The sequence below is a fragment of the Macrosteles quadrilineatus genome, unplaced genomic scaffold, assembly GCF_028750875.1.
Source record: "Macrosteles quadrilineatus isolate MER2022 unplaced genomic scaffold, UCM_ALF_1.0 Scaffold_5__1_contigs__length_97177068, whole genome shotgun sequence".
Lineage (NCBI taxonomy): Eukaryota > Metazoa > Arthropoda > Insecta > Hemiptera > Cicadellidae > Macrosteles > Macrosteles quadrilineatus.
The window spans coordinates 872,884-887,976 of NW_026542598.1; the positions used below are offsets into that span (position 1 = coordinate 872,884).

At 35.7% G+C, this 15,093-nt stretch overlaps 2 protein-coding genes across 2 annotated transcripts in view; one reads left to right on the plus strand and one right to left on the minus strand.

The window, feature by feature from the left end:
• Nucleotides 1-666: 666 nt before the first annotated feature.
• Nucleotides 667-3,919, minus strand: LOC128994188 (uncharacterized). The gene is made up of 2 exons (XM_054418560.1): nt 3,826-3,919; nt 667-1,154 (listed from the first exon to the last, which is right to left on the minus strand). The coding sequence occupies exons 1-2, from the start codon at nt 3,917-3,919 to the stop codon at nt 667-669; spliced, it is 582 nt and encodes a 193-aa protein (XP_054274535.1).
• A 5,686-nt stretch (nt 3,920-9,605) lies between these two features.
• Nucleotides 9,606-15,093, plus strand: part of LOC128994967 (lysosomal acid phosphatase-like) — a 54,337-nt gene continuing 48,849 nt past the window's right edge. The window contains exons 1-3 of the mRNA XM_054419824.1: nt 9,606-9,726; nt 9,885-9,983; nt 10,790-10,905. Coding sequence (XP_054275799.1) covers nt 9,622-9,726; nt 9,885-9,983; nt 10,790-10,905 — 320 coding nt within the window. The 5' untranslated portion in view covers nt 9,606-9,621. The remainder of the gene's footprint in view (nt 9,727-9,884; nt 9,984-10,789; nt 10,906-15,093) is intronic.

Here is a 15,093-nt window from a genome sequence, read left to right on the forward strand (position 1 = left end):
GGAGACGACGAAGACTTCAATCGGGCCATCGAACGAGCCAGCCAGTCCGATGTCCAGGATGTCGGGCGGGTGTCCAGCACGGGAGTAGTGTGTGGGGTCGGCCGGGGCAACCACGTTGATGTGAGGGTGGGTGGTGAGGTAGCGCCTGAGAGCAGCTCCAGCGAAGTTTCCTCTCCTGCAACCCCAGTCCAGGTGTTTGGCATTGAGGTCGCCTGCCAGAAGCGCCGGGGTGTCGGGGGGCAGCAGCAAGTCCAGGAGTCCGGGATCAAGGCGTCTCCCTGGGGGGTTGTAGGCAGAGGAGATTTCCAGCTCCGCACCGTCATGCTGGAGGGCGATGGTCGTCACCTCGACGCCAGGCGGGAGGTTCCTGACGATCGGTCTGTGGGTGACCCGACGATGAACCAGCACCGCCGAGCCACCACTGGGATGTCGTTGCAGAGGCCTGTCTGTCCGGTGAGTGTAGTAGTTTCGGACGTTGAACGCGTCCCCACCGCGCAGATGCGTCTCCTGGATGAGGGCAACGTCAACGTCCATGTCAGTGAGGAGGTGTGTCAGCTCGTAGCGTCTGTCAGCGAGCCCGTCGGCGTTCCACGAGAGGATGCGAAGTCTACGCATGATGTTGAGTCAACTGGTCAACAAGTCGCTCGACGACGACCAACATGCTCCTCAGCGTGGAGATGAGTTGAGCCAGCTCAGACTGCTGCGACGGGCTCTTGGACGACTGAGCCGGGGTTGAGGCCGGCTCGATGGGCTGGGCAGAGGGGCTGGGCTGCCGGGCAGGGCTGCTGGGCTCGGGGCTGGGCTGCTGGGCTGCGGGGCTGGGCTGCTGGGCTGCCGGGCAGGGCCGCTGGGCTGACGAGGAGGGACTTCCAGGCGAGGGCGGGGAGTTCGCCTCACTCGAGGGTTCGGGGTCTCAGCCGGGGTGGCGGGCCGCTCCACAGGAGGGGTGGGTGTTCGGGGCCTCGGGCCGGAAGCTCTGCCGCGGTTGTCCGGGTTCCGAGGAGCTCGACGACGTCTTCTCCGCTGAGTCCGGAAGCCCTCGTCATCGACCTCGGGAGCCCCAGGCGCCTCTTCGTCCACAGGGCCAGGTCTCGGAGCCGGCGGGTCGACCCGGCGCGGTTGACGGCCCGACGGTGCCGTGGACGATTTCGCCGCTGCCGGTGTGAACAGAGTTGAACAGTAGCATGAGCATCGATTTACAAATTCCTTTCCCAGCTGACGTGAGCTAGGCGATGACCGGTAGAGCTGACTTCCAAGAAACATCGTTAAATTATAAGCCACACACCCTATCGGTAATCAGCCAATGAGAAGGGCTAATGAAGAAGATGGAGGGGTGAGGAGTCTTGGAGCTGGAGGACCTGGAGAGGACAATCGAGGAGATCACCACGGGCCACGGGACCAAGAAGATCCAGGAGTTTCGGAGTGCGTGTATCGGTGCGTGTGCTTCTGGGACAATAAACAGTATGTAAAAAGAATAAAATATATATACTTATAATAAAGTATAACTAAATAGTCATAAGTCATACCGTATAAGTATAACTAAAGTTTTGTAAAACAAACAAGTCATGTAATTTGTCAGTAGATTATTCTTTTAAATTTTCAATTGATTATCTTTTCTTGTACATTTAACGTTGTAAATTAATTTATCTTACTATTGTTGATTTTTGCCTTTTGAAAGTTTTCTTTTGCTGTTGTTCACTTTGTAACTTTTGTTGTTTTTTTATATTTAAATTTTTGTTCATTACACGTTGAGTAACACCCTTAAGCAGTCTTATGTATCATTAACCTAACACCTCTTCACTAAGCTAAGCGAGTGAATCATTTTAGGAAACTTAAATTTAAAGTGAGGCATGGGACTCGCAATATACAATTTAGTTATTGATGAAATTCCTTAGTTTAATTTAAGCATAGGTTTAGCAAAACACAATAACTAAATTTACCTAAATATACATATAAAAACAATGTGATGTGAAAGTTATGTTAAGTTAATCTAACACATGTTAAGCAGTTCGAATTTATTTAAAGTATACTCCAAATTCATATAAAAAATCTATACATTGTAATTTTCTTATGGTTTCCATAAAAATATAACAATAAAATTATTTTCATAACACTTAAATCACCTTAAAAATTGAAAGTATAGCCTGAGTTGATGCAGCAATGTTTTTAGAATATTTTTCTATAATCATTGACATGTTTATTGAATAAATGATCTTTGATAAATTTTTAGATTAAATAAACCAACCAACTAATTGTATGAAATATTATATTAAATTTCATTGGATCAGCTGTCTTAAAATGTGAAATATGCAATTTGGCAGTTCTTCTTGTTTACATTGAAATGTCAAAGCAAATGTAAACATTGTGAGCATTCTCATTGCAGCCATGGAGACCAATCAATATTTACTTTTAAAATCCTCACCTCGGAACTTTTAAAGCCAAAGAGGCAAAGCCCACGTTCAGTATCGAAGTGTAAATAGTCATATAATGGTCCTTGGTGTGGTAACTATATATTTGTAAAATTTAAGCCCAGTTGGTTCAGTAGTTTTTCCACCTATTAGTAATACACATAGAGACAGACACCATTAGATTTTTATATAATAGTATAGATTATATTAGTATGTTAGCAAATTTACCATACAGGAAATAAGCTATTGGCGTGGGTCTCATGGTAAGACCCTAGGACCAATAATAGTTTTTCGTTTAGAGATACACAGAGGCCAAAAACACCATACTTTAATGTATATATTCATTAATTGGGTATGATTATGTACTCAATACACTTACGATGTGTATTATGTAAATGGATTATTAAGTATGTGTGGATTATGTAAATTATTGTGTGTATGGGTTATGTATGTACAATGGCTCATATAACATAAAAAGCATACGATTTTGATGATGTTTGGTATAAACATATGAATATAAATTTATTCGAACGAGTTCGCAAACCTGCTTGATTGGACTATGGGAACGGTGTCTTATGGTGAGTTTTATGCAGTGAAAATGGGGGTTCCCATTTTTGACCCTCAAAACAAAAAAATGTGATATTTCTTTATGAAGTAAGTTAGTAAGGACAATAAATAACAAAAGAATGTAGAGCAACATTTTAACTTTACTCTTCAATGAAGCTAAAATTGTTTCCAAAACATCACAATTACAAAATATGACAATAGGCTACAACACAATTGAGTCACTGACAAAGTCTAAACGGTACGACAAATAAACAATGTTCGTCAAATTGGCAAAAGTTAAATTGGATCGGTTCTCTAGAACAAGTTGTAATTTTTTTTTTTTTAAGATAAATTAAATCACAAGTATTCACGACAACTACAAAGTTAGGTACAAGTTTTACGAAATGAGAAAAATAACAAGTTTTACGATAAGACAAAAATACAAGTTTTACGATAAGACAAATTGCAAATTCAATAAATTTGCGAGATTTAAATGGATAGAGAACAAAATTTCAAATTCTTACGATATACCAAAATCTAGAGTTTACGATATGACAAAATGACAAATTTTACTATATTACAAAAATGACAAGGAGATGAATATATGACAAGTCAGTTAGGTGGCCACCCCTAACAACACAAATACATTTCGAACAATTCTGAACAACAAATAAATATCATGAATGAATAAATCTTAAACGCTAATCGACATCTGGCTTAACCCGACCTAACCGCTCTTCATCTCGGTTCATGAGAATGAGTCTCTCCTGTAGGCCTAAATTTGAATGCATTGAAGTTCCGCAACTTAACAGTCTAGCGGGTCTATAAGGTCTAGATCAAATGGATGCAGCCCTAGGCTACTTATATTTACCACTTATCGGTTTGTCATTGCAGTCGGCATCCACATCGTTGGGCCAAGTAGTCGGATGGCCGTAGCGGGGGGAAGGGGGGGGGGGTAGGCTCATCCAGAAGTCAGTATAGGCAGGCCCCAGATCTCGCAAGTCAGCTATGATTCACCCATGTCTGCGCCAGCACCAAAATCCTGTACAATTCCTTAATTGGTAGAAATTGTGCAACTAAAGTATGCATTCAAAAGCACAATAAGTTTAATTAATAGCAAACAAAGCCTTTAATAAATGTTTATGAATTTGGCTTGAGTGTTAATTTAGTATTCCAATTTAGTATTCACTAGGCTCGGCACAACGGCCCACTTGACCTAACCTAACCAGCAGAATTTTTAGTGTCTCTCCATCACTTCCTTCGTTCATTACTTCAAAGATTCACTTCACTAATATAGGCCTACAGACAATAGGCTACCAGAGTACTTTAGATAGTTGAGCGTTTACACAAAACAAACAGAACAATCGATAATGCTAATAATTCAATTACACTAGGCCTAAGCCTTGAAAAAAAAAGGGTTTCTCAAAAGTGAGTCTATGAATGCTGATCCTTCAGCGAATTCGTAGTTAAAATTTTTTTCTTTTCTAGACACCTTAACAGTTGATTACTACTGTTCCAAATTTGAGTAAATGACTTTACAACTAGGCTACTTACAACATATAGAGTAGGTCATCATACCTTGGAACTAACATATTAGAAACAATTAAGTGACATAAAATCCTGAATAAAATAACACAATCTAGGCCTAATTTAACACTTGAGCAAGTTAATTATATACATCGTGGACAAAGGTTTGAATAATACGTTAATCAACAGTGACTCAAATGGCAAAACTCTTGCATGTTACAACCAACTTATATCAGCATAGCTGGCTGAAACAACTTAACAAAATTGACAAAATGAGAAAGAAATCGAACTACACAAGAAATTACTTAAGTTGGGACTCTAATAATTAACACAAAATAAGTAATAACCTTCTTAAAACATAAATTTTTGGTTTCACGAACCTGTCCAAGTTTGCAAAATCACATGTGCGAAGTTTGGAACAGTTAAAGTTTTTGGGGAAAAGCTACTAATAAAACAGTTTACGAAAATCAAAACAGCCCTGAACTAAATAAAACTTTAATAATTGTGGATATCCCCAAACTCACCTCGACTTTTAATTAATCCTTTACAAATGAAAGTCCGAGGACGGAAGTTTTCCGAAGTTACTAGTAGCAATGGCGAGATGAAAAAGGAGGTCTATTTCTTCGAACGCAACATAATAACGGCTTCAACCAATCCCAGGTGGCTTGTGACGATTGAAGTTGTTTTTCTGTACCCAAACGGCAGGCAGCATAGCGCTAATGCAGCTGTGTAGACACTACTGAATTGATCAGGCTCAGTACGCAAGGGTTAAACAACTTTTGGACCGTTACAACCTTTGTACTTTTCTTGTCTATATGGATACTTATTTCACTAAATTTGACATTTTATCTCATGGTAAGCTATTAATATATCACTAAAACACACATTATTACATTTCCTGTAGCAGCGAACATTATTGCTCACTTGATATTATTAAAATATGAAATAAATCTATGAGTTTTAAGGAAATATTTAAGTAAAACTTCAATCAGACAAAAATAAATTACTTTAGTCTGGAGGTTTGCTATGGAAGGGGTATTTTTTCAAATGAATAGTATAAGATAAGTAAGTGAAAAAACTAAATTAACTCTTTTTAAGCAAAATAAAAAAAAAATCTAAGTCAGTCACCTGGGTCGGTAAATATATCTTTTAATTTTATTCTTATGTGGCCAAAATCCACTAGATATAAACAAAACTATAATGTAACGCAATTAAAAGTTTAAATGATAAAGGAGAAGCAATTTACTCTGAGCTATAATTATATGATGGATTACATTATATTATCATGGTTCTGTATAAAATAGAGAATCAGCTTGGATATTACATCCTTTAATATTGCTTTTGGAAGTCGCGAGAGTTATTGCCAATAAAACAAAATCCTCCCTTCCCTATAAATTTCCTTCCTCTTTGATTATTGGTGGATGAACTTGATGAACTAGAAATCGTAAATTCTCTTCCCGCTGTTACAGCAATTATTTCAACCAATAAATTCTGTCATATCTTTTTGACGTACGTTAAAAATTAATAATAAATCTTATTTTTATCAAATGCATATTTATGATTGGATAACTTACACTATGCATAAAGAGCATTTAATACATTATCTACCAACCACACTATTAGTCCGTAATAGACAGAGGAGTGAGACATTTTGCTGTGAACGTGTTTAATGATACTTACAACTCTTTAAGAAGAACTGGTAATATTGGAATGAATGCAATTTAAAAAAAAGGCATCACAAATTTTTCAGGAATTTGTCATTTTATGAGGCCTTTCGACAGCTATGCTGGCATCATCAGACACATCACAAAACTAAAGTTAACAAGGTTAAAGTTTTTTGATGTGTCTGATGATGCCAGCAAAGCGGGCGAAAGGTCTCATCAAATAAAATTTCCTAAAATATTGGCGATACTTTATTATAAAGAAAAACGTGTAAACTCTCACTTTGTAATAGTCTTATATTGTAATAAGCGATTATTATTATATTCTCATATGAATAACACGTATTTATGAGTAGGAATTAATGATGAAGTAAAAAGACCATTTTTTGTTAACACCGGTTTTGTTAACAGAACGATATTTCTGAAAAGAAAAATTTCAACTGCAAACAAATTCTAAATAAATAGTTATTTATTTTCTGCAAGACGATGCATATTGTTTTGAATTAACTAAGTAGTTGAATACATTTGTCAAACCACAAAAAAGTTTAATTACATTATTAAAACTCATACGGATAACGTTTTCATTTATTCTCTGTAAGCTTATTAGAAATGCATACATTATATAGTGATTAAAGTAGTTGAGTTTATTATAGGCCATATTTATTTCATAAATAAATATTTAGAATCTTTTTTTCACTTCAGATAAAAAAATATTTATGTGTTCTTAACTGGAAAACTACATTCTGTGTTTACAAATTCACTGTCGTACAGCATTTCCATTTTTCTATCCACCAAACCTCATTCTAATAGAAAATGTTTTGAGCTTTGACCTACTCAACTGCTGGAGTGAATAATTCAATTATCTTTGCCAAATGAACAGGTATGATACATTACAAATTATTTACTCTGTTCCGTTCAAACTATGTATACAATTTATATAGATCAATATCAAAGAATCTATTGTTGGTAGGATACGATAATGAGTCATGCTTATGCTATTTATTAAATCCGTGTACCATTTACATAATTATTTCAAATCAGTTGAGATATACAACATTTAATGATTTGCTTGATATTTGTTTACGGAACACAGTTTATATGAATTTATTTATGAGTAAATTATAAATTTATATTTTTTTTACTTGACCATTAAAAAGATTAGTTCAACTATGAAGAGGTTAAACTGGTTTCATATAAAAATTATAATTATTTTACTATATTCCAATGTTTCTTTTATATATATTTGGACACCGAAATGAATTGTGAAATCAAATTAACTGGTCTTTTAATCGATGTTTTAATCAAGAATATTACTCAGAGATTATTTGATGAAAGGATGAAGCACGGAGAAATAATATAGCTTTATTCAGGTTTGTCTATCTTCCAGCTATATTAAGAAATACCCTTTATCTATTTCATTTATCTTAATTAAAGATATTAATTTTCTTGTAACAAATGGTAGGTGTAGCGTAAACAACTGTGGAAATAATAGAAATATTAATGAGGAACGTAAATAACTTTCTTTATATTCATATGTTTAACTTAAAATTTGTTAATGTATTGTAGTTCAAAACCTGAAAAATAGTTTTCCGTTTTAAAGCCTTAGATGCATTACACTGTTCGTTCCAACTATAATATATAAGTAAGTGGACACCAAAACTATCAAAATGTACTACATTTCTGATAAAATTTTCAAAATTTGCAATCCATCTAACGTGTCGTGAGTCGTTGGCTCGTGACTAAGTCTGTAGCGCAGCCATCCATAGCAGTGATGTCATGGTTTGCATCCAGGCATTCGCCACTAAATTTATCATACAGTTTACTCTTGTACTGTAGCGGCTTACCCATTGCTTGGCTGGTTGTGGATACCCAGACCTCCTGGGAAAATATAAATAAAACATATAACACCAATATTCTGTCAGATAGCTATTTGAAATCAGGTTTTTGAGTTAGATTTTTCAGATTTGGCTAAAAATATTAGTGTTTCTATCGCAGTAATATTCTAATGTAGTGAATTACATCTAAAATACAGCATTATACACATAGGCCTACATTTTATTTAATATACAACGCATACTAGGTAGGATGAACGATATAACATCATATGCCTATTGAAGAACAATATACATAGTTGTCTGGCATGTTGTACTTATGAAGAAAGTTCTCGTGGATTGCTCGCTGATAGATGTATGTTCTCAAAGTCAAAACCATCTTGGCATTGCATACAAATCCAATTTAGTGATTTTTTATTGTGTTTTTAAGTACACGTATTATAAAATTCGAATAAATTAAACGAAAAATCTAGTTTTTTCCTGCAATAGGCGTAAAAACATTTCCATGTTTCCTTACTAAGAGTAAAAAAAAAACTAAATTCACCATTATATAAGGTTAAATTGAGCAAAGCTAGTTATAAAAGAACGATGAAAAGAAGTCTTTAATATGCTTGCAACGAATCCTAATGAACCACCGGATTGATGATTTCGCTGGATTTATAAACGCTGATTTGACGAAAAGTAATTGTTTGAATAGAGGGATTTCTGGTGCACCATAATGAGAAATATCTCTACTTTGCTTGATTTATCGTTAGTTAAGTTTCATTTAACTATGCAAACCAGAGATTGTTTATTCTATTGAAATAAGTTATGTCCTTCGTAATTTACGTTTCCTTATAGATTTAGAATGTTTAAACTAGCCTAATGTTTTATATCCAGATTTAAGTGTCATTAAAATTTAGCAAGAAGTAAAATGATGCGAATTGACTAAAATTAAAGAGTTTGATCCTAAAACAGCTGTAGAAAATTAAATCATCAAAAATGCCAACAAAAATGTAATATAACGTAAAATATTTGTATGCATTGAAGATTGACAACATTCCTCTTAGATTTTTTGCCAATCCATGGTGAGCCATTCACAGAAAACAATTTTTATAACAAGTTTACATAATGTGTTTACGTATAATTAAATTCTCCGGCTTACTGTCAGGTTTGCGAAAAGGAGCGGAAATATTATAAGTACTGTAATAATTTAGATACAGCCAAGTGATTTAGAATGTGAAGGGAGGACTTGAAATTAGATCAATTATTGTATAAAAAATTCATTGTATTACATTTCACCATCAAATCTATTATAACACACTTTTTCTAAGTGTAAAACCATTGGATACTGTAAAATTCTTTTGGCCACAGCGAATATAAACAATTCAGCTCATCAAAATCATATTAATGTTGTCAGAGAATAATAAAATTTTATAAATGAATAGTTGTTCAATAAAATGGTCATTATAAACAATAGAGATGAATAACACTGGTACAGTTTAAACATGTCAATTATGTTTAATACGTAAATAGCATATGATTCTTTTGTTTCCATTAGGCAAGTAATAACAACATCATCAGCCAGATCTTATCAGAGATCACTCCATTAGATATCAACTAAGGCTCCAACTACACTATAATGACTTGTGTTTAGTCTGTTAAGCTATGATTGTTGCGTGTTGTGTTTGTGTTGTGTTTTTTCATGTAGCCGAGATGGCAATAACTACAAACGGTACTCGAGCAGCGCCATCTCTGGAATTTCTAATCGTGGTAAGTCCTCTAGTCAAGAACTTGAACATGTTGAAGTATGTGTTGAGCAAGCAAGCTGGTTTAGTAGTAGAGCGCGGGACTTCGGTCCCTGAGGTTTCATGTTCAAATCCCGTCAAATCACCAATGAACTTTTAATATACTGGTATTGTTTATAATAGATCAGCAAGCACGGGGCGCGCACTCCAACGCACACCTATCCTACAGACCCGTACAGGAACATCTCCATGTGGCCGGACGGCAAAGGGCAGATTACTAGGGTGAGGTTTTCCACATTTAGTTTTGGTATTTAAATATATTGAACCATCAAAACTTGTGTGATTAGAAACTACAGTATATTTGTTGTTAATTACTTAAAAATTGTAATATCAGTTAAATACTGTAAGAACATAGGTTTGAGTTCTTCGAAAACCCGAATATCTAATTAAACAGTTTCTTAAATTTCCTTTGAAAACTGTGCATATCTATAACACTTTATATTTCATCATAACGCTTACAATTATTTTGAGTAGTACCGATTCAAGGACATAATATTAACCATAGGTACCAAATTGTGGTTTGATCTACAAAGAAGGCATTAACAAGTTATGTGAATATCTGTTTATGCTAATATTTTAAACACCAATTGTCTTCTGGTTTTACTCTAGAAGGATGCTATTTTCTGTTGAACATGCACTCGAAAAAAGACGAGTAATCATAAAAATCTGCAGATTTTGCAAGAACGAACCAATAATATTACAATGCAAAGAAGCAGAAGATTTTGGCAGAATATTGCACTCATACAACGTAATTTACTGAGTACAATTTAGGGGATTAACATAAGCAAGTAGTAAGGCTAAATTACTTTCAATATTTATTTTATTGGTATCATGGAGGCTATATTATAATAAGTTGTACAAGGGTTGTACTCATCGGTACACTAATTTTTGTTTTTGCTAGCAGAAAATCATTTGTAATAAAACCTTATTTAAAGCTAGGTTAATATGTTAAAATAATTAAAAGTATGACAAACTTAGTATATACGATGTGACATGTTGTCTGACTTTTCTACTTGTTGTTCTGTAAGGTAGGTAAGCAACAGATGTACAGGGTGGGTCGAAAACTCCGTCACTTGTATAACGGATACCTGAGCCATATGTACCACGGCTCCCAGCTAATGGCTCAAGCTACGTTGGTGGACAGGTAATATCAACTGTATCTGTGCTAATCTATAGATTATATCCTTATTTGACAACAATCTTAATGAAATTTACCACAACCTGTACATCCATGCACATTTATCCAAAGAATCAAACCTATACCTCTAAATACAAATACCTGGAAGGTTTCAGATTTTTATCTGTTTTAAATAAACAATAGTGCAGCTTTTTGCCTTTTGAGAAAAACTCCTTGATATGTCATATAGTAGCACCGATTTTCTCCACTCGTATGCCAGTCTCATTTCGTTAAAGGACAAACTTAACCCCAAAGAAAAAGTGGTCCATAGATAAGTTTCATGTATGACCAGGACACTGAGCACTAAGGTACCAATACTCTCCAAATAACCAACCATCGATTAATACAATTGTCGTAAGAGACCTTTGATATTACTGTGGTTATAAAAGCTTTATTAAACTAATAGTCAATACGTATTCAGTGCTTATTTAAGGCTTAACATCTGAACCATGACTACAAAATAATATCGGGGTGTTTTATGTACAGTAATCCTCACTTTACTTTTTATTAAAAATAGGTTAGCAGCCTCTTTTAACCTCGTTCTGGTCCGTCCATATAGGCCTCAGACCTATGTTTGAAACATATCCAGCAAAGAAAAGGGTGAGCCAGTGCAGTACAATGGTGAAGTGTACTTATAAAAAGTATTGGCGAATCGACTCGAGGTTCGAGGCACTAGCGACTCAGCTAAATCCTATCACCGATTATGTACTCTAATTATTTCTGAATAACATCTTCTTGCTTCATTTCTTAAACTATCTTTAAACCAGTGTACATTGCAAAAAAATAGTGTCAACATATTTAAGTACCATGAAAATATTATGTTAAACATGTTATAATAAAATATTTTATATAAAAATACTTTTATAAAACGTTGATAAATTACTTTATACAGTAATAAAAAGGGTTTCACCACACTAAAGGTCGATTCACACACATCAGTTACGGAACGTCACAGTCCAGTCACTTCAGGCACGTCACAGTTAACAAAAATATTCTTTAATGGATTTTCTATCTACACTTATCCGTTGCAGTCCCGTCAGTCGCTCTACCGGCATCCGTCAGTTACTTTCAGATTTCTTTCCACCGATACTTTTGGATTGTTCGGACGACTGACGGACCGGTTTAAGGTTAGAAAATAGTGTTATTGTTGTTTAAATGGTTGTGTTTATATTTTGAGTACTGTTTGTAACAATCAACAATATGGACAATGCAAACTTGATAGAATATAGGTTTATTATTTAAAACTTTTGACTGTAAATTACTGTGAATTTTAGAGACGGAAGACTGACTGAAACCAACTGACGGACTATTGACTGAGAAATTGCGCATGCAACTGAGACTGAACTGTTACTGGACTGTAACGGAACTGTGACTGAACTGATATGTGTGAATCGACCTTAAGAGGTTTTAAGCCGTTTTACAAACGTTTATTGATGGCCGAAAGCTACGTATTGCTGTCTATGCTAGATGTCATCGTCACTTGCGGACCGAGGAGGTTTTTACATTCCTAGGGCCGTTAATCAGCTGTTCGCTTACTTTATTTAAACGTTAAGAGGGTTCCCTACCCCCACCGAAAAACGTCAGAAAACCGCTTCGCGCGGTATCATATAGCGATTCTAGTTTTAACATTTAAATTGTGAACCAAACACCATTTTGTACATAAAGAGTGGTTCTACTAAGTTTGCTTTTTAAAAAATGTCTATGCTTACGCAATCAAGGGCAACGACTTGTCAAAGTTAGTGATCTTTACAGTTAAAGTTCACTAACTTTGACAAGTCGTTGCCCTTGATTGCGTAAGCATAGACATTTTTTAAAAAGCAAACTTAGTAGAACCACTCTTTATGTACAAAATGGTGTTTGGTTCACAATTTAAATGTTAAAACTAGAATCGCTATATGATACCGCGCGAAGCGGTTTTCTGACGTTTTTAGGCGGGGGTAGGGAACCCTCTTAATGCATATCAAATACGCAATCAGTATCCATAGCATTGCAATAGACTTGTTTTGAGGTTGGCAGCACTGACTGCTAGAGTTAACAGTGGATATTTGATGATCTCGTTATATTTTAATTTTACCAGTTTTTTTTTGGAATTTCAAAGTGTTTGGACAATACACATAGTGTAAGGAACAATTGTTTTATTGTTTGGCGCCTTAGTTACGAGTTAGTCCCGTCGCAAGTGTCTTGTAAGTAGTTATATGTCCTGTTCTAACCTCAACGTCCTCAACTGACTCACCATCACATGGTTTAACTTTGGTGACAAAACCTGCAACGGAGCTTTGACGTCATCATCAGCTGGGCAAACCTGCAACTAACCCGAACGGGAACTATTAACAACTGGGGAACCTTGCTTCACTCATTCTGCAGGCGCAGAGCATCGTGTCACCGTTTCTGTCATCGTCGGGGATTTGTCTACGCCCACCAGGGTGACGATACTTACCGCACTACAGCCTTGCAACGCTTTACTGTACTTCAGGCGCTGCTGAAATGACCGTGTTCCCCTGATCCCGTCTGCTGAACGCTGAACAATATTGACTCATATTATTTTTTTGACTTGGTTTTTATAATTATTAACATTTGTTTTGATTGTGTGTAGCATATTTTATTGTTCATAACTAATTAATTGTTGTAAATGACTACTTTAATTGCTGTAAATATACTTCCATTTTATTTATAATTTTATGACAGTGTTGTTTGTTATTTTAATTGGTATATTCCAGATATAATGGTAATGACTAGAAGTCAGTATATATCTCAACCTATTGAGGATGGTATGGAGGGATTAGTCCTTCAACTTAGCAGAAAATTAAATAATTTGATCTCCAGTCATCCTGATCTAGATTTGAAAGACTTAGTTGGTACTATCGAGTTACTCATGCATAATATTGATAAACTTAATCAGGAATCAATTACTCAAAATAATGAATTAGAGGCTTCACACAGTGAAATAAGAACTCTAGTATCTAAGCTTGAGGTTGAAAAGGAGTTGCGAGCAAAAGAAATGAACAATTCATTTAAGTTGCAAGATGAAGTGTCTGAAGAGGTAACCAGTCTTGAAAGTAAAATATGTGACTTAGAAACTAGGCTTTATGATTGTAAAAGACTATTTAGGGATGCTGAAGCAGCTACTAGTTTAGCTTTAAGTAATTTAAAATTAGAGCAAATCAAAAATACAGAGTTGTCAGAACAAAATAAAACCCTGCGCAGTGATGTGTCACATGCAAACACTAAGTTAAATGTACTTAAAAGTAGAGTTTTAAGCTTGGAGCGTGAACCCAAGAAATCTTGGGATAAAGAGCTGTGGGCTGATGACTTGACTCTCAATGCTTACTTTGAAGCACTAGCAGCTTCAGTAATATGTAAGGAAAACATAATTTTTCAGGGACCAGCCCAAACACAATGGGTAAAGCTAGGAAACACAGAAAATGTAATTAGCAAAGCTGATATCCTTTCTTCACCTAAGCTAAGATTTGTATTTTTCTGTTTAAGTAATTCTGTAAGTGCAAATGAAGACTCGGGCTCTCATTGGAGCCTTTTGTTTTGCGACTTGAAGGTATCTAAAGCCTTCCACTTTGACTCGTTGGCTGGAACAAATGCGCAATCTGCAAAACTGCTTGCAAAAAAACTAAATATAAGTGAGAATTATGTCAGTGAAATTGATTGTTTTCAGCAGTCAAACTCATTTGAATGTGGGCTTAATGTGCTGGTAAATGCCAAGCAGATTTTGCAGTTCTACTGCCTGGGAAACTCAGACACTTTGTCATTTGAGGATTGGTGGGGGCTACACAAACATAATAGTGTAGTCCGCTCTTTTAGTAATACTTCACCTAATGTCCCTCTCAAAAATAAAACAACTTCTGTAGTTAAAAGCAAAAAGATCTGTAAAATAAAATCAAAACAAAGTAAAGATGACTGGACAACTGTGAAGTCTGGTTATGGTCACAGGAAAAGTCAAAGGTCTCTGGGTGCCCCTAACATTGTTTGTAGAAATAGGTTTGAAGTTCTTTCTACTAATGTAAGTGTTGATGTTGATACAAACAACAGTTTGTTTGGTGAACCTGATACAAATAGGCCTACTAGTTCAAATCATGAGACCAGACCAAGCACTAAATCCACCATTGAGAAAGACAGTTCACGAGTTAATTCTGTTAATGTTAA

Bases quoted from the DNA above. Each gene is read 5' to 3' on its own strand.
- LOC128994188 (XM_054418560.1), bottom strand. From the start codon at position 3,919: ATGAGCCTACCCCCCCCCCCTTCCCCCCGCTACGGCCATCCGACTACT. The intron at 1,155-3,825 runs GTAAATATAAGT...TCACACCGGCAG, and splicing joins CAATGACAAACCGATAAGTG to CGGCGAAATCGTCCACGGCA.